This window comes from Danio rerio, chromosome 11, assembly GCF_049306965.1.
Source record: "Danio rerio strain Tuebingen ecotype United States chromosome 11, GRCz12tu, whole genome shotgun sequence".
NCBI classification, from domain to species: Eukaryota; Metazoa; Chordata; class Actinopteri; order Cypriniformes; family Danionidae; genus Danio; species Danio rerio.
Genome location: NC_133186.1, coordinates 47,153,550 through 47,177,500, shown reverse-complemented (window position 1 = coordinate 47,177,500; position 23,951 = coordinate 47,153,550). Strand labels below are relative to the sequence as shown.

Sequence of the window (23,951 nt, the reverse complement as noted above, 5' to 3'; positions counted from 1 at the left end):
ATGTTTTTAGGCATGTTTACGGTCATTTTCAGGCAATACAGTAATAATGTTTTAACTTTAGATTTATGAAAGCAAAATATGGTGAAGTAATCACTTATTTCAAACATTAGTTATTCTCAATTGTCATTTTCTTCAAAAATATATTTATTTATATATCTTTAACAGAAATGCATACCTTATACTAAATACATACTACTGAGAATTGTGAAGTCATGTCATGGTTAACTAAAAGTGTAAAATAAAATATGCAAAGCAAACATTTTTCTGATATGTTTCTCGTTTTCTATTAGGTTTACTTTAATTAGAAAAAATATTATATATTTATTTCATTTAGAATTAATATTTTTATATTAATAAATTAAATAAACCCAAACTAACTCAAATTTATGAAAACTATAATAAACAAAAGAAAATGGATAATATAAGAATACAAAAAACACTGCCAAATTACTAAAACGTTAACTAAATACAATTAATACAAACGGTCTATTTTTAGTTTAACTAAATTATTAACTAAAAATGATAATCGAAAAATCCTATTAGAAATGTGAACAAACATAAAAGCATATATTTTGTAATTTTATATTGGCTTATATTTACTAAAATGTTCACTTAAAACTTCCCAAAATAATACAGAAAATGACAAAAAGATTACCTAAAACTAAAATGAAAAATGCAATGAATATGAACAATATACGGTGTAATTTCAATATTTTAACAGAAGGGAACTATTGAAACTCACATCTGTCAGATTGCAGCCCCTGAAACACAAAATAATTAGAGAATAACGTTACATTTATTAAGCAGAAATCATCCATTAAATCCACACTGAAGATATTTAAGCAGAAAACAGTTTAAGATCTCTGAATAAATGCAGAATATTAGCTAGTCTTCACCAGGCTAACAGCTAGCAAACAGCACACACACACCAGCAGTTCAGCTTCTTCACGCTCTCCAGGTCTGAAGCTTTAGCTCGAGCCAGAACCAGTTTACGGGTTAATTTCATGATGATGATCGATAAGGTTTGATCGGAAGTATGTCGATATTATTGAGCTCAAACGCGTCCAGTGAACAACAACATCACATCTCTGCTGTCCGTCACTCAGTGCACATGCGCGAGCGCGTCACTGCGCGTCCATGACAACAGCGCGTCCCCGTCTGTCAATTCACGCGCTCAGCGGCAGAGGGAGACAAAAACAACAGTTATGAGGAAACAGATGCCATACAGTATCATGATATTCTCAATGTCTGCATCAAAACTCTGGATCAGTAATTCCTTCATAATATCATATTTAATCATTCCTGCATGTGTGAAAGGATCATTTTATAAGAATAATGTCAGTAACTGAAAATATACTGTCATATATTAAATAATATTTTGAATAAGTTTAGGTAAACTGTGTGTGTGTGTGTAGCCTATACATACATACATATATATATATATATATATATATATATATATATATATATATATATATATATATATATATATATATATATATATATATATATATATATATATATAAAACCCCGAATAATAATAACTTTGAATAGTGTGTGTGTGTAGTTATTATTATTCAGGATTTGCCATTAATAAAGGCATCTGTGTCTTGGATTTCATAAAGAACTGAAAACAAGCCTTTTTAATTTCAAGCACATTATTATTTATTTTTATTTTAATAATAATATTTAATAATAATTAATTATTTATTTATTTATTTAAAGCATGCCTCTATGAATGGCATATCCAAAGAATGGATTTGAGTTTCTTATACAAAATTACACATCTATGTAGAGTATATATATATATATATATATATATATATATATATATATATATATATATATATATATATATATATATATAAGACTTCAGATGTATAAAACTAAATGCCGTCTGAAATCTCCTAAAATGGGTATTTTTCTCAAGCTCCTTTGTGTATGTTCAGTAAATCCACGTTTTGGCAAAAAGTATGTTTTTTTTAAATTGCCTTTAAAGTGAAATAACTAAACACAAACATAGGATGCTGAGAATAATGCTCATTTTAGAAGCAAATTTCAGACTACACTTAGGGGTTTTTGCATCTGAACTATATATATATATTCTTATCAGTGCCTGGATGCCGGTGTTAGATTAGAGATTTAAGCAGTTATGGTTTGCGAAAGGTCAGACATTCCTTTACTCTCACATAAAATAACTAACCCACAATAACTTATTAACTTTTTTTGTTTTGATCCATTACACATTGAAGAACTTGTGTCATAAAATGTAAGTGCGCGCGCAACAGGCCATTTTCTATATTTTTGTGTGTCTTTGTTTGTTTGCTGTATGAGCTTCACTGTCTTCTGCGCGCAGATTTATGTCGCAAACGTGACCCCATATAGTCTCGGGAACGCACAGAGCAAGCAGTGGGCGGAGATTCCTCGAGCTCAGTGCGTGCGCTGCGTGCGGTGATTTGTAAGGAGCTTTCAGAGGAGTCGGTGTTGATTTTTCTGTCGGTGATCGGTAGATTTTGAAGATCCTCCATCATGCATGTGGACTTTGAGAAGCTGCGGATGAGCGGCGCTGGAAAAGCCATCGCCGTGCTGACGAGCGGCGGGGACGCGCAGGGTAAAAACAGCCAAAACACGAAGATAAAGTGCAGAAAGCGACAAAACGACAAACACAAACACACTCTTTCTGCTTTACTGACGCCATTTATTCAATATAAACGCGTTTCAGACCAGTAATGCAGTTTAAACCCGTCTCTGATGCATTAATGTTAGTAAGCAAACGTGTTGCATGTAGAAAGTGTGTGTACATGCAGTGTGTGTGACAATACCTGCTGTAGAGGATCTGACAGCTGCATTTCAGTGCTGAGCTTCTGCATTGCGGATTCCTCAAGCACACTAAACACAATGCACGGGCGGTTTTACACACATTTTCTCGTTTTTTTTTTTAGTTTTTATTGTGTTTTGGTGCGGTTCTAAAGTAGATATCTGGGGCAGAAGTAATGCATGAACTGAATTGTTATGTAACACATCTGAATACCACTCTCATGACCCCTAACTAGTGTCCATGCACATCTCCTGCTTCACTAAATCTGTTGTGCAATTGTTTGCTCATTCATTATGCATTGCTTGTGTTGCTGTTTCTTAGGCTAAGATTGTAAACATAAACGAATAGACATAATCTAGAGAACTGTGGGGTGCAAATTGAAAATTCAGACATAAAAATCTGAATAGCATGACTGAAATGTAGAATTGACTGAAATCTAGAATTGCAAGAAAAGGATTTGAGTAAGAACTAAGAAGTCTTAGCTTTAAGATGTAAATGCTCAATTCTGTGTGTAAAAAGTCAGAACTGTGAAATGTTTACTCCAAATTCCTGGAAAAAAAACAATGTTGTGTGACAGACATCCGCATTCCAAGTAAAATTCATAATTGCAGGATGTAAACTCAGAATCTCATGAAAAAAAACAAGAGTGATGCTAGAAAACTGAGATGTGAACTTAGAATTGCAAAAGTCAGAAGTGCCAGACAAAATCAGCAAATCCCAGGCAAAAATCAACACTCTAAGATATTAGCTCTGAATGTAAAAAACAACGGCAGAAATAAGAAAAAACGCCAACTTAGAAATCCATAAACAGAAGTCTGAAACGGGATTTAAAACTTGAAATACCAAGATGAGAATCAGGATTGCTTGATGTGAATTTGGGGTTTTAAAAATAAAGTCAGAATTCACAGATAAAAACTCAGAGGAAACCCAGAGGAAAAAAAGACCAATTCTGGAAAACAAAATCTGAATTTTGAGATTTGAGCTGTGAATTTCAGGGGGAAAAGTCAGAATTACAAGATACAGACAGAAGTCAGAGAAGAGCTCAGAAATCCAGGTAAAAGACAGAGTCCTCATAAATAAATTAATAACTCTGAGACGTGGGGGAAAAATCTGAATTACAACATGCAAACCTAGATAATAAAAATATCAGAATGCAAAGTCAGAATTCAGAAATAAGAGCTCAGAATACCAGGAAAAAAGACAGAATTAAAATAATTTAGTAATAATCCAGAGATTTGAACTCAGAATTATAAGATGCAAACTCAGAACTTTAAAAATAAAGTCAGAATTTTGAGATATAAACTCAGAATTCCAGAGAAAATACAACATTTTTAGATGCAAGTCAGAATTTTTAGATTAAACTACGGGGAAAAGTCAACTTTACAAGATGCAAACTCACAATTGTAAAAAGAAACTCTGTTTCAAAGATTAGAGCTTAGAATGCCAGAAAAAATCATAATTAAAAAAATAAAGTAATAATTCTTAGATTTTAACTCCAAATTCCACAGAATAAAAGTGAGAATTATAAGATGCAAACTCAGAATAAAAAATAAAGTCAGTTTTCTGAAATAAGAACTTAGACTTCAAGGAAAAAAAGACCAATTCTTAAAAATAAAGTCAGAATTTTGAGATTTGAATTTATTGGTTAGCACTATGGCCTCACAGCAAGACAGTTTCTGTGTGGAGTTTGCATGTTCTCCCCGTGTTAGCGTGGGTTTCCTCCGGGTGCTTCGGTTTCCCCCACAGTCCAAACACATGCGCTATAGGGGAACTGATCAACTACACTGGCCCCGTAGGGTGTGTGTGTGTGTGTGTGTAAATGAGTGTGTTTGGGTGTTTCCCAGTACTGGGTTGCAGCTGGAATGGCTTCTGCTGCGTAAAGCATATGCTGGATAAGTTGGCGGTTCATTCCACTGTGGTGACCCCTGATGAATAAAGGGACTAAACTGAAAGAAAATGAATGAACTCAGAATTTTAGGAAAAGACCAAATTTTAAGATGCAAATTCTGAATTTGAAAAATGTATTAATAATTTAAAGATATAAACTCCAGAGAAAAAGAGTCAAAATCACAAGACACAAAGTCAGAATTTAAAAAAGAAGGTCCATTTTCAGAGACGAGAGCTCAGAATTCCAGGAAAAAAGGCCAAATCTTATAAATAAAATCAGAATTTTGAGATATTTACTCAGAATTCCTGAGGGAAATTTTCAGAATTACAAGATGCAAACTCAGAATTTAACATTAAAGTCAGAATTCAGAGAAATGAACTCGCAATTCCAGAATAGGACAGTATTGTGTAATAGTTCATGGTGAAAACGACAAACAACAGCTTTAATGGCGGAGTGAAATGCGCGCTGACGTGTGTGTGTGTGTGTGTGTTGTGCATGTGTGTGCGTGTTCTCCTGCAGGTATGAATGCTGCGGTTCGCGCTGTAACACGCATGGGCATTTTTGTGGGCGCTAAAGTCTACCTGATATATGAGGTAGGAGCTGTTTACACCCTACACTGAGTCAATGAGCATCGACACAGCACTGACTGACTGTGTGTGTGTGTGTGTGTGTGTCTGTGTCTGTGTGTGTCTGTGTGTGTCTGTGTGTGTCTGTGTGTGTCTGTGTGTGTCTGTGTGTGTCTGTGTGTGTCTGTGTGTGTCTGTGTGTGTCTGTGTGTGTCTGTGTGTGTGTGTGTGTGTGTGTGTGTGTCTGTGTGTGTCTGTGTGTGTCTGTGTGTGTGTGTGTGTGTCTGTGTGTGTCTGTGTGTGTGTCTGTGTGTGTGTGTGTGTCTGTGTGTGTGTGTGTGTGTGTGTGTGTGTCTGTGTGTGTGTGTGTGTGTGTGTGTGTATGTGTCAGGGTTATCAAGGCCTGGTGGACGGAGGAGATCACATCAAACTGGCGAACTGGCAGACCGTCACCAACATCATCCAGCTGGTGAGTGTGAAAAACTCCAGAAAAATGACGAATATAAAGAGAAACTGGTATTTATTTATTTATTTATTTATATCCAGCATTTATTTAGGAAACATGAATACATTTATTTTATTTAATTAAATAGCAATACAGGGTTCATATATTCATGAAAACAACCAAAAATCAATGATAAAGCTATTATTTCAGCTCCTGGCACTGTCCTGACATGATTATACAAATAATTTAACGTTTACTTTTCCAGATTTGAAGGTTTTTGGCTGAATTTTCTGCTGTTTTTGTTGTTTTTATTTATTCATTTATTCATTTCTGTTTACTTATTTCCAATCATTCTCGTTGAATTTAAATGAAACTTAAATGAAATATGAGTTTAGTTTCCACTGTTGACAACCCTAAAATATCATGAGAATTAAAATTGAAAAGTTATTATTATCGTACAAATTTCATGCTATATTTTTATGATAAAATGTTATAATTAAATAATAATAATAATAATAAATGCTACCATGACATGTAACCTGCAAATAACAGCACATTTAAAATAGTAATTTCCAGCAAAGGCTTTTCTCTGTTATGTTTTATCATTGAAATGATTATTTAGCATTAAATTAAACTAAAATTAGAAAAAGACACCAACTGAAGAAATACATGGGAAGATGTTCATGCAACTCTTTAAATGATCTGATATTTAGCATGCTGTTGAATGTGGAAATCATTTGTCAGAGTGTGAGGAATCCTGAATACTGAAAAGCTGTACTGATTTTGAAAGGTCTCTGTGTGAGAGATGCTCCTGTCAGTGTGAGCTGTGTGTCTGAGACTGAGACTGACAGAGATTACAGAGTCAGATGATTAAATCTGAGATTACAGCAGCTCGTCTGCACTCATATCGACTCAGATTACCTGAATACAGCTCACCATATCACATTCAGCACCACAGAACATCTCACTATATCTTCAATATCACAGTACATCATTCAATATCACAGCATATCAGCATATATCAGTGTATCATTCAATATCACACTTTTTGCAGTTTAATTGAGACTCTCTATATGGTCATTGATTCTCCAGCTCCATATGTAACAGCGCTGTAATTATTGTGTGTGTGTGTGTTCAGGGTGGCACCATCATTGGCAGTGCCCGCTGTAAGGCATTCACCACACACGAGGGTCGTCTGGCGGCGGCGTTTCACCTGCTGCAGCGCGGCATCACCAACCTGTGTGTGTGTGGAGGAGACGGCAGCCTGACCGGAGCCAACACCTTCCGCAGCGAGTGGAGCGGCCTACTGGAGGAGCTCGTACAGCAGGGTACACACACACACACACACACACACACACACACACACACACTCTCTCCTCATTGAGATGCAGTGTTCCTCAGTGAGGCTCTTGGCAGCTGTTAATGAGACTGAAACACAAACACACACACACACACAGCTGATGAACACTGCAGAATCTCAATCAGCTCCATCTGAAGCACGGCTGAGAACCGCTCCCGCTGCAGGAAAACAACACATTCTGGGTCGGTTTCCATGGCAACGCTTCAATGTTTGAGACATTTTTAACAACAAACCTGAACTAACATCATCAGCAACACACACACACACACACACACACACACACACACACACACACACACACACACACACACACACACACACACACACACACACACACACACACACACACACACACACACACACACACACACACACAGAATAACTGAAAGGACGCTGAACTATTATACAATGCAAACTGTGTGTGTGTGTGTGTGTGTGTGTGTGTGTGTGTGTGTGTGTGTGTGTGTGTGTGTGTGTGTGTGTGTGTGTGTGTGTGTGTGTGTGTGTGTGTGTGTGTGTGTGTGTGTGTGTGTGTGTGTGTGTGTGTGTGTTTCAGGGCGCATCACGGCCTCTCTGGCGCAGCAGCACACACACCTGAACATCGTGGGTCTGGTGGGCTCCATTGATAATGATTTCTGTGGGACGGACATGACCATCGGGGCGGACTCTGCTCTACACAGGATCATGGAAGTGATTGATGCCATCAGCACCACTGCACAGAGGTCACACACACACACACACACATACAAACAGTCCTACACAGACAATTATACACACATTTACACACACACACACTCCTCAATCACACACATGTACATAATCACACATATGCACACACACACACACACACACACACACACTTACAATTACAATCATACACACACTCTCTCGCACAGACGATCATACAGACAGACACGCACAATCACAATGCCTTCTAATCACACAAACACATGAACACACACACACACACACAGACAGACTCCTAATCACTCTTACATTCACTCATAATCAAGCACACACACTTATAATGATAATTACACAAAATCACACACACACACACTACACACACAGTCTTGCACAGACAATTATACACACAGACACACATTTACACACTACACACACCACAATCACACACACACATATAAATAATCACACTCGTGTTACACACACACACACACACACACACAGACTCTTTCACACACAATCATACAGACAGACAGACAGACACACACAAACACACACATTTTACACATATACACACATTACACACACAACAATCACACGCACATACATAATCACACACAATCACACACACTACACACACACACACACACACACACATAATCACACACTATACACATACAGTCTTACACAGACAATTATACACACAGACACACATTTACACACTACACACATCACAATCTCACACACACACACATATATACATAATAACACTTGTGTTACACACACACACACACACACACTCTCTTTCACAGACAATCATACAGACAGACAGACACACACACACATTCTACGCATATACACACACAACAATAACACGCACATACATAATCACACACACACACACACACACACACACACAGTAAATCTTCCTATACTCATGCTCTTACTCTTGTGTTGTTTTCAGTCATCAGAGGACGTTTGTGCTGGAGGTGATGGGCCGACACTGCGGGTACGTTTACTACTGTATTGTGTGTGTGTGTGTGTGTGTGTGTGTGTGTGTGTGATTGTATAGTGTGTTTCTGTGATTGTAGTATGTTTAAGATTGTGTAGTGTGTGATTGTGTGTGTGTGTGTGTGTGTGTGTATAAGTCTGATTTTAAGTGTGTAGTGTGTGTCTGTGATTGTGTAGTATGTGATTGTGTTGTGTGTATTTGTGAGAGAGAGATGGATATGTCTGATTGTGTAGTGTGCGTATGTATGTTTCATTGTCCAGTGTGTGGTAGGGGTTGTGTAGTGTGTGTGTGTGGGAATATATACTATGTAAATGTGTAGTGTGTGTGTGTGTGTGTGTGTGTGTGTGTGTGTGTGTGTGATTGTATAGTGTGTTTCTGTGATTGTAGTATGTTTAAGATTGTGTAGTGTGTGTGTGTGTGTGTGTGTGTGCGTGTGTGCGCGCGTGTGCGTGTGTGTGTGTGTGTGTTGTAATCATCCCTGTTCTCCAGGTATCTGGCGGTGGTCTCGGCTCTGGCGTCTGGTGCTGATTGGCTCTTCATCCCGGAGGCTCCACCAGAGGACGGATGGGAAGATCACATGTGCGCTCGGCTGGGGGAGGTGAGAAACACACCTGGCGGACACTAAGGCTGCGTCCCAAATCACATACATCCCTACTGTGTAGTACACTAAAAACAGTGTGCGAGTGAGAAGTACGTCTGATTTCATAGTATTGTAAACACAGTATGCGGGAAGCACCGGGGTGACCTACTACTGCCGGCGAGATTCTGAAGTGTGCATCAGATCAACACTGTCATATCCCATAATGCACCGCCAGAGAATTCATAAATGGGAGTGGACGCAACATGACTAGGGGCGGATGGAGAACGTCAGAATTCCATTCACACTGCGCACATTCACACTATATAGAACACACGTTTTTATTGCTCATGTAGTAAAGCCGATTTCAAATGTAGTACATACTCGAGTAGTAGATGATTTAAGACGCACCCATATGCCTCATTCATGCTCTGGGTGGTGCTCTGCTTCAAAACAGTGTGTTCTATGTAGTATGAATGTGAGTAGTATGAATGAAATTGGGACGTTCTCCATCCGCCATTAGTCATGATCATATGACCTACACACATCAGTTGAGTTTCACTTCCATTCATGAATTCTCCTGTGGTGCATTATGGGATAGCGTAGTGTCTATCGAGTGCGCAGTTCAAGATCTCGCCAGAAGTAGAAAGTAATCCGGATACTTCTCGCATACTGATTTTACCATGCCATGAAATCAGTATGGTATGAAATCAATATGTGTTACTCGACTCGCATACTGTTTTTAGTGTGCTGTATAGTAGGGGAGTATCCGATTTTAGACGCAGCCTAAGTCAACAACATTCATTCATTCATTTTCTTGTCGGCTTAGTCCCTTTATTAATCTGGGGTTGCCACAGCAGAATGAACCACCAACTTACCCAGCACAAGTTTTACGCAGCAGATGCCCGTCCAGCCGCAACCTATCTTTGGGAAACACCCATACACACTCATTCACACTCATACACAACAGACAATTTTAGCCTACCCAGTTCACCTGTACTGCATGTGTTTGTGTGGGAGCACCCAGAGGAAACCCACATGAATGCAGGGAGAACATGCAAACTCCACACAGAAACGCCAACTGAGCTGAGGCTCAAACCAGCGACCTTCTTGCTGAGGCGACAGCACTACCTACTGCACTATTGCGTCGCCCATGTCAACAGTATACACACAGGAGAAATATGTGGCCAATAATATGCCCTCTCTAAGGCAATATGCCCCGCCTTCTAATAAAGGAGCCAATCATTGATCACTATAGACTGACGGGGGAGGGGCTCGGTCTAGACATGTGTGTTTATGACAGTTTCTGCAGCTTCATTTTGAACCCTCACCGACAAACACGCTTCAATCTCAGTCAACATTCGCCTCACAGACGTGACGAATAGATCTACGGAAAACCTGAAACCTTCACTTTTCAATAAAGCAGCTGCTCTAGAAAACAAACGCTGTCTGGTTTAGTAATCAGTATGAAATGAGCACGAGGTGCAGCTTTTCCCGTCTGACCTCATTAATCTTTAATAATTCTCGTCTCCGGCAGTCATACGACAGCAGCCACTTAAACGCAGACAAACTGTAATTCAGAAGTGTTTGATTGAGATTATGCTGGTAGATATTGTGATTTTGAAATGCAGTTTGGTTTTTAAAAATGAGAATCCAGCTAGCTTGTTTAGGGATGCAAAATAAGTCAAGATGAGATTTTTTACTACAATAAAATGACGAAAATATTTCAGACGGCAGCTGCTGAACTTACAATGAGGATGATTGTGTTCTGAAATCCTAACATTAAACCTGTGTGTGTGTGTGTGTGTTTGTGTGTGTGTGTGTGTGTGTGTCAGGTTCGCAGTAAGGGGTCGCGTCTGAACATCGTGATCATCGCAGAAGGAGCGATTGATAAACAAGGGCAGCTCATCTCCTCCAGCTACGTCAAAGATGTGAGACTTCAGCATATGAAGAAGATCTGTGGGATACAATACATACCTGATCATGTTTGTGCGCGTGTGTGTGTACGTGTGTACGTGCGCGTGTGCGTGTGCGTGCGCGCATGCGTGTGTGTGTGCGCGTGTGTGTGTGCGCGCGCGTGTGTGTGCGCGCGCGCGTGTGTGTGTGCGCTTGTGTGTGTGCGTGTGTGTGTGTGTGTGTACACGTGTTTTTGTGGCATATCAGGACACAAATCTGTACATTCATATCTGATCGTGTTTGTGTGTGTGCGCGCGCGTGTGCGTGTGTGCGTGCATGTGCGCGCATGTGTGTCTGTGTGTGTGTGTGTGTGTGTGTGTGTTTGTTTGTTTGTTTGTTTGTTTGTTTGTTTGTTTGTGTGTGTGTGTGCGTGTGTTTGTTTGTTTGTTTGTGTGTGTTTGTTTGTTTGTGTGTGTTTGTTTGTTTGTTTGTGTGTGTGTGTGTATGTGTGTGTACATGTTTTTGTGACATATCAGGACACAAATCTGTATAATGACATGGGTATGACACAGGTATTACAAAAAGGTGAAATATGAGGACATTGGTGACGTCCTCATTTCTCCAAAAGCTTATAAATGCTACAGGATGAGTTTAATATAAGTAAAGCTGCACACAGTCTCCTGTGATGGTTGGGTTTAGGGGTAGGGTGGGGTGAGGGCAATGTAATATACAGTGTGAACAGTATAAAATGAATGGAAACATATGTAATGTCCCCACTTTTCACAAAAACAAACGTGTGTGTGTGTGTAGCTGGTGGTTCAGCGGCTGGGTTATGACACGCGGGTCACCGTCCTTGGGCACGTGCAGAGAGGAGGAACACCGTCCGCCTTCGACAGAGTCCTGGTCAGTCCAACACACACACACACACACACACACACACACACACAACATTCTCCACTAGATTTTATATGATGGAGCCTTTCCACATTAGTGTGTTTCTCCTGTGCAGTAGAAGTGGGCATATTTGTAGCGCAAGACTCCAGCATGGTGTTATCACGACTTTCAGAACGAGGACAACAATAACGGCAGCCGGAAGAGAGAATCATGTCAGATTTACTGTCCCGCAGCCCGTATACACTGCATTACACACACACCTCACACACGCAGGAGTTCACTTTTCATAATTTGATGCAGCATAAATGCATATAAATGTTCACACAGTTTTATTTATTTCTATTATCCAAATTGTAAGAGGCTGAATGATCATATGCATTTGTTTATTTGACAAAACATGTCTTTTTGTCTCAAGAAGGTTTATACTGACTCCAGAGGCAGATGCTGATGAGATCAGGGCCTGATATGTGGACTTTGGGGGTTTATGGTGTGGTCACATGTTGATTGGTCAGTTGTCTCAGCATTTGGACTTTAGTCACGTGGTCAAGAAAGATAGACAATAGGTGGTGAACTCGGGCTCTGTCTCTTTTCCTGGCCTGTCTTCTCCTGCTCTCCTCCTCTGGAGTCTATCTGCTCTGCCTCTTTAAGGCCTACTTGCTCTCTTTGTCTCTCTCTCCCTCCCGCTGTGTCTCTCCTTCTGCCTCTGGTAACTTTAATTCTACATCTAAGCTGGGTACAGTTTATATCATGTGTTTTATCATTTCATATTTTATCATTTCATACAGTTATTTTGTAATAAATTCAGTTGAAACCATAACAAGTTATTGTCTTTAAATCATCTCATATTCCCCCAGACTTTCACCCGTGTACACTAGATAAGAGAGTTAAACAGTGGGTTTGGAGAGGAATCACATCATTCAGTTCAGTGACCTCTAATGGACATTTCATGAGTTCTCAGACCTTATCAGATACATTTGGTCTGGACAAGCAGGACTTTTACAGATACTTGCAAGTTAGAGATTACTTTAATTAAAAAATTATAAATAAATTTAAGGATGATTCTAATTTGATCACAGTATTTTCGGATGCATACATAAAAGAAGAAAACAAAAAACTGGTCTCTAAATTATATGAATGCATACAAAACAGTAAGACTCATTCATCAATTTACATAAAACAAAAATGGGAGAAAGAGTCAAACCAACAAATAACAGAAGAAGACTGAACAGATATGTGTGTCACACATGCAAAAACCACAAACTCGAGAGCTTAGAGAGCTTGAATGGCAAAACGTCCCTTACCTCTCTGTGTTTGTGTGTTTGTGTTTGTGTTTGTGTGTGTGTGTGTGTGTGTGTGTGTGTGTGTGTGTGTGTGTGTGTGTGTGTGTGTGTGTGCGTGTGTGTGTGTGTGTGTGCGCGTGTGTGCGTGTGTGTGCGTGTAGAGCAGTAAGATGGGTGTCGAGGCTGTGGTTGCGCTGCTGGAAGCGACTCCAGAAACGTCGGCGTGTGTGATCGGCCTGTCGGGGAATCACGCCATGCGTCTGCCGCTCATGGAGTGTGTGAACATGGTGAGTCTCTCTCTCACACACACTTACACAAATACACACAGCAACACATATACAGACAAATAAACACACATACACACACTATCACACACACACAAATAACAACATGCATGGATAGATACACACAGACGCACATATTATACACACAGATACAGCTAAACAAATACCCACTCTCTCTCTCTCTCTCTCACATGTGACCTTTGACCTGCATTTGTTGGATGTGTGTGTGTGTGTGTGTGTGTGTGTGTGTGTGTGTGTGTGTGTGTGTGTGTGTGTGTGTGTGTGTGTGTGTGTTTCAGACTAAAGAGGTGCAGAAGGCCATGAATGAGAAGAGGTTTGAGGAGGCCATTCAGCTGCGGGGAAAGTCAGTCATCACTTCATCCATTTATCAATAATAATCATCATATGCAGGATATGAATGTGTAATAATCCATCTCTGAAATGCTCATCAGTTATTGTCTGATTGCAGGAGTTTCGAGAACAACTGGAACACGTACAAGCTTCTAGCTCACCAGAAACCGGCTCTGTCAAAGGTAACACAGCCAACTCACAATGAGGAATTCCTTCACTTTCCTTCGGCTTAGTCCATTTATTAATCAGGGGTCGCCACGGTGGAATGAACCACCAACTATTCCAGCATATGTTTTAAACAGCCTTCTAGCTGCAACCTAGTGCTTGGAAACACCCATACACACTCATTCACACTCATACACTACGGCCAGTTCATCAAATTCCCGGAGGAAACCCACACCAACACAGGGAGAACATGCAAACTCCACACAGAAACACCAATTGACCAAGCCGGGACTCGAACCGGAGACCTTCTTGCTGTGAGGCAACAGTGCTGCCCACCGTGCTGCATATATACACACATATATGTAAATATGAATATGAATATATGTTTTATATTTATTTATACTACATGTCTGTTGAATGTTTGAATCTGATTGGCTGATGGTCACTCTCAGGTGTTTGGTTATTGTCAGATAAAGGCACAGCTAAAGTAGTTCCGGCAGGTTTAAAGCGCATTACAGCTCCATATCACTCCGCTGAATGATTAGTTATTTCACAGCTACAACAGTCAGACATCACATCAGAACACAACAGGTGTGTGTGTGTGTGTGTGTGTGTGTGTGTGTGTGTGTGTGTGTGTGTGTGTGTGTGTGTGTGGGTGTGTGTGTGTGTGTGTGTGTGTGTGTGTGTGTGTGTGCGTGCAGAGTAATCACTCGATGGCGATTCTGAATATCGGCGCTCCGGCCGCAGGGATGAACGCCGCCGTCAGGTCAGCGGTTCGAGTCGGACTCGCTCACGGACACAGAGTTTACACTGTTCATGACGGGTTCGAGGGGCTCGCTAAAGGCATGGTGAGACACACACACTCACTTGCACACACATACACATACATATACAGTACATATACACACATAAATACATTCACGCAAACACGCACTCATACCCACTCACACACATCTTCACACAAATAATCTCAAACACACACACACACACATCATTTCAAACACTCACTCTCAAACATACACACGCTCTCACACACAGAATCACTGACTCACACACACACACTCACACATACACACTTACAAACACTATATAAATTTACTCGCTAACACACATACACATAAAGCACATGCACTCACTCACTCACACACACACACACACACACACACACACACTATATATAGTTACTCGCTCACACACATACACAAACACATACACTCACACACACACACACACACACACACACACACACACACACACACACACACTATATATAGTTACTCGCTCACACACATACACATAAAACACATACACTCACTAACACATACACACACACACACACACACACTTAGACACACCATATATAGTTACTCGCTCACACACATAAACAAACACATACACTCACTCACTAACACACACACACTCGCCCTCACTCACACACATACACACACACAGGTCAGATAAGAGTGTGTGTGCTCTTCTCCAGGTGACGGAGGTGCATTGGCATGATGTGGCAGGATGGACGGGTCAGGGCGGATCACTGCTGGGCACCAAACGGTCAGTGTGTGTGTGTATATGTGTGTGTATGTGTGTGTGTGTGTGTGTGTGTGTTATTTATTTATTCATCCATTTGTTTACTCATTTATTTAATTATTCGTTCATTTCTTCGCGTGTCTCATTAGTATCTCCTTTCCTCATTTATTTACGTGTGTTTAATCTGTTCAGAACTCTTCCAAACTCCTGCATGGAGAGCATCGTGGACAACATCAGCAAATACGACATCCAGAGTCTGCTGGTCATCGGCGGATTTGAGGTACAGAATGAGAGCGAGTTAGTGTGTGTGTGTGTGTGTTTGTGTGTTATTAGTGATTGACTGGTGTGTGTGTGTGTGTGTGTATTTGATGTGTTTGTGCAGGCGTATGAAGGAGTCCTCCAGCTGGTAGAGGCTCGCGGCCGCTATGACGAGCTCTGCATCTGCATGTGTGTGATTCCTGCCACCATCAGCAACAATGTGCCGGGCACAGACTTCAGCCTGGGGGCAGATACTGCGGTAAACGCCGCCATGGAGGTAAAACACCCCCACTGAGGTCCGACACACTGCGCATAAATCACTAACTATTAAACATTCATCAGTATTCATTCAAATAAAGCTAAAAATAAAGAAGAAGAAGAAGAATAGCACTAAATATATATTAATATATTAAAAATTGTGTAGTCATCTAATTAATCGCGATTAATCTCATCCAACATAATAATTTGCATTTACATATTAAATATACACAGCACACACACATATACTATGTAATCATTTAGAAAATACACACACAAATAAATATTTGCATATATATATTATATTATAAATATTATATATTTTATACAATATAGTCATGCATATACTCTCACCGGCGACTTTATTTGGTACACCTGTCCAGCTGCTCATTAACACAAATTTCAGCCAATCACATGGCAGCAGCTCAATGCATTTAGGCATGTAGACATGATCAAAAGGATCTGCTGCAGGTCAAAGCGAGCATCAGAATGGGGAAGAAAGGGGATTTAAGTGACTGAGTATTTCAGAAACTGCTGATCTACTGGGAATTTCATGCACAACCATCTCTAGGGTTTACAGAGAATGCTTCAACAAAGAGGAAATATCCAGTGAGCGGCAGTTCAAATGCCTTGTTGATGAGGCCAGAGGTCAGAGGAGAATGGCCAGAATGGTTACAGCTGATAGAAAGGCAACAGTAACTCAAATAAGCACTCGTTACAACCGAGCTCTGCAGAAGAGCATCTCTGAACACACAACACGGCCAACCTTGAGGCGAATGGGCTACAGCAGCAGAAGAGCACACCGGGTGCCGCTCCTGTCAGCTAAGAACAGGAAACTGAGGCTACAATTCACACAGACTCACCAAAACTGGACAATAGAAGATTGGAGAAACGTTGCTGCTCTGATGAGTCTCCATTTCTGCTGACACATTCAGATGCTCGGCTCAGACAACATGAAAGCATGGATCATCCTGCCTTGTATCAGCGGTTCAGGCTGGTGGTGGTGGTGTAATGGTGTGGGGGAGATTTTCTTTGGGTCCATTAGTACCAATTGAGCATCAACGCCACAGCCTACCTGAGTATTGCTGCTGACCATGTCCATCCCTTTATGAGCACAGTGTCTCCATCTTCTGATGGCTACTTCCAGCAGGATAACGCAGCATGTCATAAAGCTCAATCATCTCAGACTGGTGAACATGACGATGAGTTCACTGTACTCAAATGGCCTGCACAGTCACCAGAGCTCAATCCAATAGAGCAGCTTTGGGATGTGGTGGAACGGGAGATTGGCATCATGGATGTGCAGCCGACAAATCTGCAGCAACTGTGTGATGCTATCATGACAATATGGAGCAAAACCTCTGAGGAACATTTCCAGCAGCTTCTTGAATCTCTGCCAGCAAGGATTAAAGCAGATCTGAAGGCAAAAAGGGGTCCAACCCGGTACTAGAAAGGTGTACCTAATAAAGTGGCCAGTGAGTGTATGTTGCATCCAATTTCTGATAATGCAAAAACACTTATTAAAACTGCACCTGAAATACAAATAGCATTTTTACATCTATCTGTATCTATCTCAGAGCTGTGATAAAATCAAGCAGTCTGCATCAGGAACCAAACGCCGCGTCTTCATAGTGGAGACCATGGGGGGATTCTGCGGGTATCTGGCAACCACTACAGGCATCGCTGTGGGAGCGGACGCTGTGTACATCTATGAGGAGCCGTTCAACATTCACGACCTTGAGGCAAGCTTATAATCAATCACATTTACCCCAGCTGAATCAGTTCGATCATTAAGTTATTGATTATCAATGATTTTCAGTCTTCTGCGCTCCGGGTTGCCAAATATTTGTGTTTTCCTCTCAGACAAATGTGGAGCATCTGACAGACAAAATGAAGAATGATATTCAGAGGGGACTAGTGTTGAGGTAACATCCCATAATGCATCAGATCACTCCCTAGCAACCACTAAGGACACCCTAGCAACTAGATAGTGACTGTCTCTAGCCAAGTTTTGACATGGCAACAAGGACTTGTGTGTTCGTCATGCTGATGTAGATTCTGTCTGTCTGTCTGTGTGTGTGTGTGTGTGTGTGTGTGTGTGTGTGTGCAGGAATGAGAAGTGTCATAAGCACTACACCACAGACTTCATCCATAACCTGTACTCTGCTGAGGGCCAAGGAGTGTTCGACTGCAGGGTCAATGTGCTGGGTCACCTGCAGCAGGTCAGTGTGTGTCTCTGTGTGCATGTGTGTGTGCGCGCGAGCATTTGTGTGTGACTCGGTGTGTTCTCTGCTCAGGGTGGCGTCCCCACTCCATTCGACAGGAACTTCGGCACTAAGCTGGGAGTGAAGGCGGTTCAGTGGCTGACTGAGCACATGAGCGCCACCTACAGACAGGGTCAGACACACTGCAGTTATACCACTATTAAACATTCCTTTACATTCATTAAAATACATCTAAAACAATCAATAAATAAATAATAAGAGTTTGGACATCCAACTAAATAATAAATATTATATATTTACATATTAAAATTGTGTGTGCGTATGTGTGCATGTGTGTTTCAGGCCGTGTGTTTGCGAACGCTCCCGATACGGCATGTGTGATTGGCATGAAGAAGAAAGTGATGTCCTTCAGCCCCGTCACTGAGCTCAAGGAACACACAGACTTTGAGTGAGTGTCACATGAACAATACAGCGGCCAATCAGATCACACCTTCACTGACTGATTCACATGAGCCAATCAGATCACACCTTCACTGACTGATTCATATGATCAACTCAGCGGCCAATCAGATCACACCTTCACTGACTGGTTCACATGAGCCAATCAGATCACATCTTTACTGACTGATTCATTTGATCAACTCAGCGGCCAATCAGATCACACCTTCACTGACTGGTTCACATGATCAACACAGCGGCCAATCAAGTGACACATTCACTGACTGATTCACATGAGCCAATCAGATCACACCTTCACTGACTGATTCATATGATCAACTCAGCGGCCAAACAGATCACACCTTCACTGACTGATTCCTATGATCAACTCAGCTACCAATCAGATCACACCTTCACTGACTGATTCATATGATCAACTCAGCTGCCAATCGGATCACACAGTCACTGACTAATTCACATCGGCCAATCAGATCACATCTTTACTGACTGATTCACATCTGCCAGTCAGATCACACCTTCACTGACTGATTCACATGATCTAATCAGCGGCCAATCAGATCACACCTTCACTGACTGATTCCTATGATCAACTCAGCGACCAATCAGATCACACCTTCACTGACTGATTCATATGATCAACTCAGCTGCCAATCGGATCACACAGTCACTGACTAATTCACATCGGCCAATCAGATCACATCTTTACTGACTGATTCACATCTGCCAGTCAGATCACACCTTCACTGACTGATTCACATGATCTAATCAGCGGCCAATCAGATCACACCTTCACTGACCGTTTCACATGATCAACTCAGCGGCCAATCGGATCACACCTTCACTGACTAATTCACATGATCAACAGAGCGGCCAATCAGATCACACCTTCACTGACTGATTCATATGATCAACTCAGCTGCCAATCGGATCACACAGTCACTGACTGATTCACATCGGCCAATCAGATCACATCTTTACTGACTGGTTCACATTAGCCAATCAGATCACACCTTCACTAACTGATTCACATCTGCCAATCAGATCACACCTTCACTAACTGATTCACATCTGCCAATCAGATCACACCTTCACTGACTGATTCACATGATCTAATCAGCGGCCAATCATATCACACCTTCACTGACCGTTTCACATGATCAACTCAGCGGCCAATCAGATCACACCTTCACTGACTGATTCACATGATCAACTCAGCGGCCAAACAGACCACACCTACACTGACTGATTGACATGATTAACTCAGCGACCAATCAGACCACACCTACACTGACTGATTCACATGATCAACACAGCGACCAATCAGATCACATGATCAACACAGTCATTAGGTTGTAATCATTACTGTTGATCCGAGTTTGTATTGTTTCTGTTCCAGGCACCGGATGCCGAAGGAGCAGTGGTGGCTGAACCTGCGGCCCATGCAGAAGATGTTGGCCAAATATCAGACCAGTTTCGATGAATACGTGACCGGAGAGATCGAACATGTGACCCGTCGAACCCTTAGCATCGAGACGGGCTTTTAGAGCTAGCGCTAGCATTAGCAAGCCTTCATCCTCCTTAACCAAATTAACCCTCCAGACCTCTGAGCCAACAAACACTAGTATTATCCAGCACACAATTAAAGAGAGACTCGTTTACTGATGCTTTAGTGAAACACGCCCCTATTATTGAGAATAATCTCATTTCTCACATCCTCTAGAGTTAAACAGCAGAGTTTTAGCATTTCTGAATACATTCAGCTGAACTCTGGCTCTGGCTGGAGCACTTTTAGCTTAGCTTAGCATAGATCATTCAATCTGATTAGACCATTAGCCTAGCATAGATTATTGAACTGGATTAGACCCTTAGGTTAGCATTAATCATTAAATCATATTAGACCATTAGCTTAGCTTAGCAAAGGTCATTGAATCAGATTAAACCATTAGCTTAGCTTAGCATAGATCATTGAACTGGATTAGACCATTAGCTTAGCATAGATCATTGTATCTGATTAGACCATTAGCTTAGCATAGACTATTGAACTGGATTAGACCCTTAGCTTAGCATAGATCATTTAATCAGATTAGACCATTAGCTTAGCTTAGCAAAGATCATTGAATCAGATTAAACCATTAGCTTAGCTTAGCATAGATTATTGAACTGGATTTAACCCTTAGCTTAGCATAAATCATTGAATCGGATTCGATCGTTAGCTTGGCATAGATCATTGGATCGGATTAGACTATTATGTTATCATAGCATAGATCACTAAAAATTATTAAAACTATTGGTCTAATCCGATTCAATGATCTATGCTAAGCTAATAGTCTAATCCAAATCAATGATCTATTCTAAACTAAGATAAGGATCTAATGTGATTTCAATGATCTAATCCGATTTAGTTGTCTATGCTAAGCTAAGGGTCTATTTTGATTCAATGAACTGTTAAGATAAGCTAATGGTCTATTCAGATTCAATGATCTATGCTAAGCTAATGGTCTAATCCAAAATTAATGATCCATGATAAGCTAAAAGTCTAATCAGACTCAATGATCTATGCTAAGCAAATGGTTTAATCATACTCCATGATCTATGCTAAGCTAATGATCTAATCAGAGACAGTGATCTAAGATAATGGTATAATTCCATTCAGTTATGTTTGCTAAACTAAGGGTCTATTTTGATTCTATAAACTGTTAACTGAAGCTAATGGTCTAATCCAATTCAATGAGCTATGAGAAGCTAATGGAATAATTGGATTCAGTTGTCTTTGCTAGGGTAATCTAATGGTTTAATCTAATTTAATGACCTATGCTAAGCTAGGCTATTATTCTAATCTGATTTCAATGATCTATGCTAAACTAAGCTAAAGGTTTAATGCGATTGATCTAATCCGATTCAATGATCTATGCAATGCTAAGCTAATGGTCTAGTCTGCTCCAATTATTTATGTTAAGCTAATGGTTTAATCAGATTTAATGATTTATGCTAAGCTAATGGTCTAATCCGATTCGATGATCGATGTAATGCTAAGCTAATGGTATTTTTTGATTCAATGATCGATGCTAAACTAATTTAATGGTCTAATTCAATTCTTCGATCTATGCTAATCTAATAGTCTAGTCCTATTTAATGATTTGTGCTAAGCCAAGCTAATGCAGGGGTGTCCAAACTCGGTCAATCTAGGCTAAGCTAAGATAAGGGTCTACTTTGATTAAATTATCTATGCTAAGCTAATAGTCTAATCTGATTTGATGATCTGTGCTAAGCTAAGCTAATAGTCTAATCTGATTTAATGATCTATGCTAAGCTAAAAGTCAGCTGAATGATGAGCAAATGGTGAAACTCGGCTGTAAGATATAGGAATATTCTCAATAAAGGTGGAGTGTTCCTTTAGGATGCGAGAGCCTCAGTGTTGATGATAACTCTATTATTCAGGTGTAGTATTTGTGCGTTTGCCCTTCGCTTGTGCCTTTGTTGTGTATTTATTAGTTTATTAATCGTCATCCTGCTGTAATATTCCCCTCAGAGTCCATCTTTATATCTCCGTGTCTGAATGAGCTTCATTGTTTGTGTTTCTTCACGGATTAATGCACTGAGCTTTAGTTTAAATGGTTTATTATTGTGCTGCTGACATGAATGTCTCTGGAGTTACTGGACGTCATCTCCTCTTCTCTCTGTATGTGTGAGTGGTTGTTTATTTTGGCTGTGTAATCTGCTTTTCTCTGTATCTGTATGAGTGCTGTGGTTTATTATGATCCTCAGTGTTTTTCTCAGCTGTAGAAATGCTGCCAATTTTTTACCACTAAATCATGTTTGCAGATTCAAAAGTTGTTTCAACCTAATTGAATAAATATAGAAAACTTCTGCTGATTACTAAAGCCAGTGTGCTGTGTGGTGTTGTACTTCAACAAGCTTCATTTTATATATAAACATTTAATATGTGTTCACTCATTTATTCATTTTCTTTTTATCTTAGTCCTTTTATTCATCAGGGGTCTCCACAGCGGAATGAACCGCCAACTATTCCAGCATATGTTTTACACAGTGGACGCCCTTCCAGCTGCAACCCATCACTGGGAAACACCCATACACACTCATTCACACTCATACACTACAGACAATTTAGCCTACCTAATTCCCCTAAGGTTATAGCGCATGTGTTTGGACTGTGAGGGAAACCAGAGCACCCAGAGGAAACCCACGCCAACACGGGAGAATTACGGGTGGTTCATTCCACTGTGGCGACCCCAGATTAATAAAGGGACCAAGCTGAAAAGAAAATGAATGAACTATTTGTTAGATATTATATAATATATATATATATATATATATATATATATACACACACACACACACACAAATATATATATATATATATATATATATATATATACACTTTTATATATGATTTGTTTATTCTTTAATATATTTTTTGTTTAAAATAAAATTATATTGCTATTTAACAATATTTAACAGGCGACACAGTGGCTCAGTGGTGAGCACTCACAGCAAGAAGGTCGCTGGTTTGAGTCTCGGCTGGGTCAGTTGGTGTGTCTGTGTGGAGTTTGCATGTTCTCCCCGTTTTGCTGTGGGTTTCCTCCGGGTGCTCCGGTTTCCCCAGCAGTCCAAACACATGCGCTATAGGGGAATTGGATAAGCTATATTGTCTGTAGTGTGTGTAAATGAGTGTGTATGGGTGTTTCCCAGTACTGGGTTGCAGAGGCCATCCGCTGTGTAAAAGGTAAAACCTGAAATCTATGCACACAGACTTCATTTTTTAGCCAGGCAGCCCAAGGGCTTTCGGTGAACTGTCACGTTTAAGATCTAATTTCTTTAAAAATCAGCAATCTTCACTGATAGACACGATATGAAGTGGGTCTCAGATCAGACAAGAAGCACTGCATTAAAGTCCATTTCCCCCCCGCCATGTCTTTAAAATATGACTGTTTATTTTACCCCAGTATTGTCAAGGAGTTTCTGCGCTAGCCTGTTGCTACA

At 40.4% G+C, this 23,951-nt stretch overlaps 2 protein-coding genes across 5 annotated transcripts in view; one reads left to right on the top strand and one right to left on the bottom strand.

Moving 5' to 3' along the window:
* The window catches only part of cfap410 (cilia and flagella associated protein 410), a 3,391-nt gene extending 2,278 nt beyond the window's left edge, over nt 1-1,113 (bottom strand). The window contains exons 1-2 of one of the 2 annotated variants that reach the window (XM_005172942.6): nt 930-1,113; nt 743-761 (exon numbers count right to left, since the gene is read on the bottom strand). In XM_005172942.6, the coding sequence (XP_005172999.3) occupies nt 743-761; nt 930-1,006 (96 nt within the window). In that variant the 5' untranslated portion in view covers nt 1,007-1,113. 2 annotated transcript variants of the gene reach the window in all.
* A 1,275-nt stretch (nt 1,114-2,388) lies between these two features.
* On the top strand, nt 2,389-22,831 carry pfklb (phosphofructokinase, liver b). Of its 3 annotated transcripts, NM_001328389.1 has the most exon segments (22): nt 2,389-2,611; nt 5,226-5,299; nt 5,664-5,741; nt 6,856-7,045; nt 7,634-7,799; nt 8,726-8,770; nt 9,263-9,371; nt 11,186-11,281; nt 12,057-12,149; nt 13,582-13,707; nt 14,004-14,068; nt 14,174-14,237; nt 14,922-15,068; nt 15,704-15,774; nt 15,943-16,030; nt 16,133-16,285; nt 17,844-18,008; nt 18,130-18,191; nt 18,377-18,488; nt 18,564-18,663; nt 18,834-18,939; nt 20,347-20,756. In NM_001328389.1, coding segments are annotated over 22 exon segments (2,340 nt in total). In that variant the 5' UTR covers nt 2,389-2,529; the 3' UTR covers nt 20,495-20,756.
* The last annotated feature ends 1,120 nt before the right edge of the window (nt 22,832-23,951 follow it).

Bases quoted from the DNA above. Each gene is read 5' to 3' on its own strand.
- pfklb (XM_073915867.1), top strand. From the start codon at position 2,530: ATGCATGTGGACTTTGAGAAGCTGCGGATGAGCGGCGCTGGAAAAGCC. The intron at 5,300-5,663 runs GTAGGAGCTGTT...TGTATGTGTCAG, and splicing joins AAGTCTACCTGATATATGAG to GGTTATCAAGGCCTGGTGGA. The intron at 11,282-12,056 runs GTGAGACTTCAG...GTGTGTGTGTAG, and splicing joins CCTCCAGCTACGTCAAAGAT to CTGGTGGTTCAGCGGCTGGG.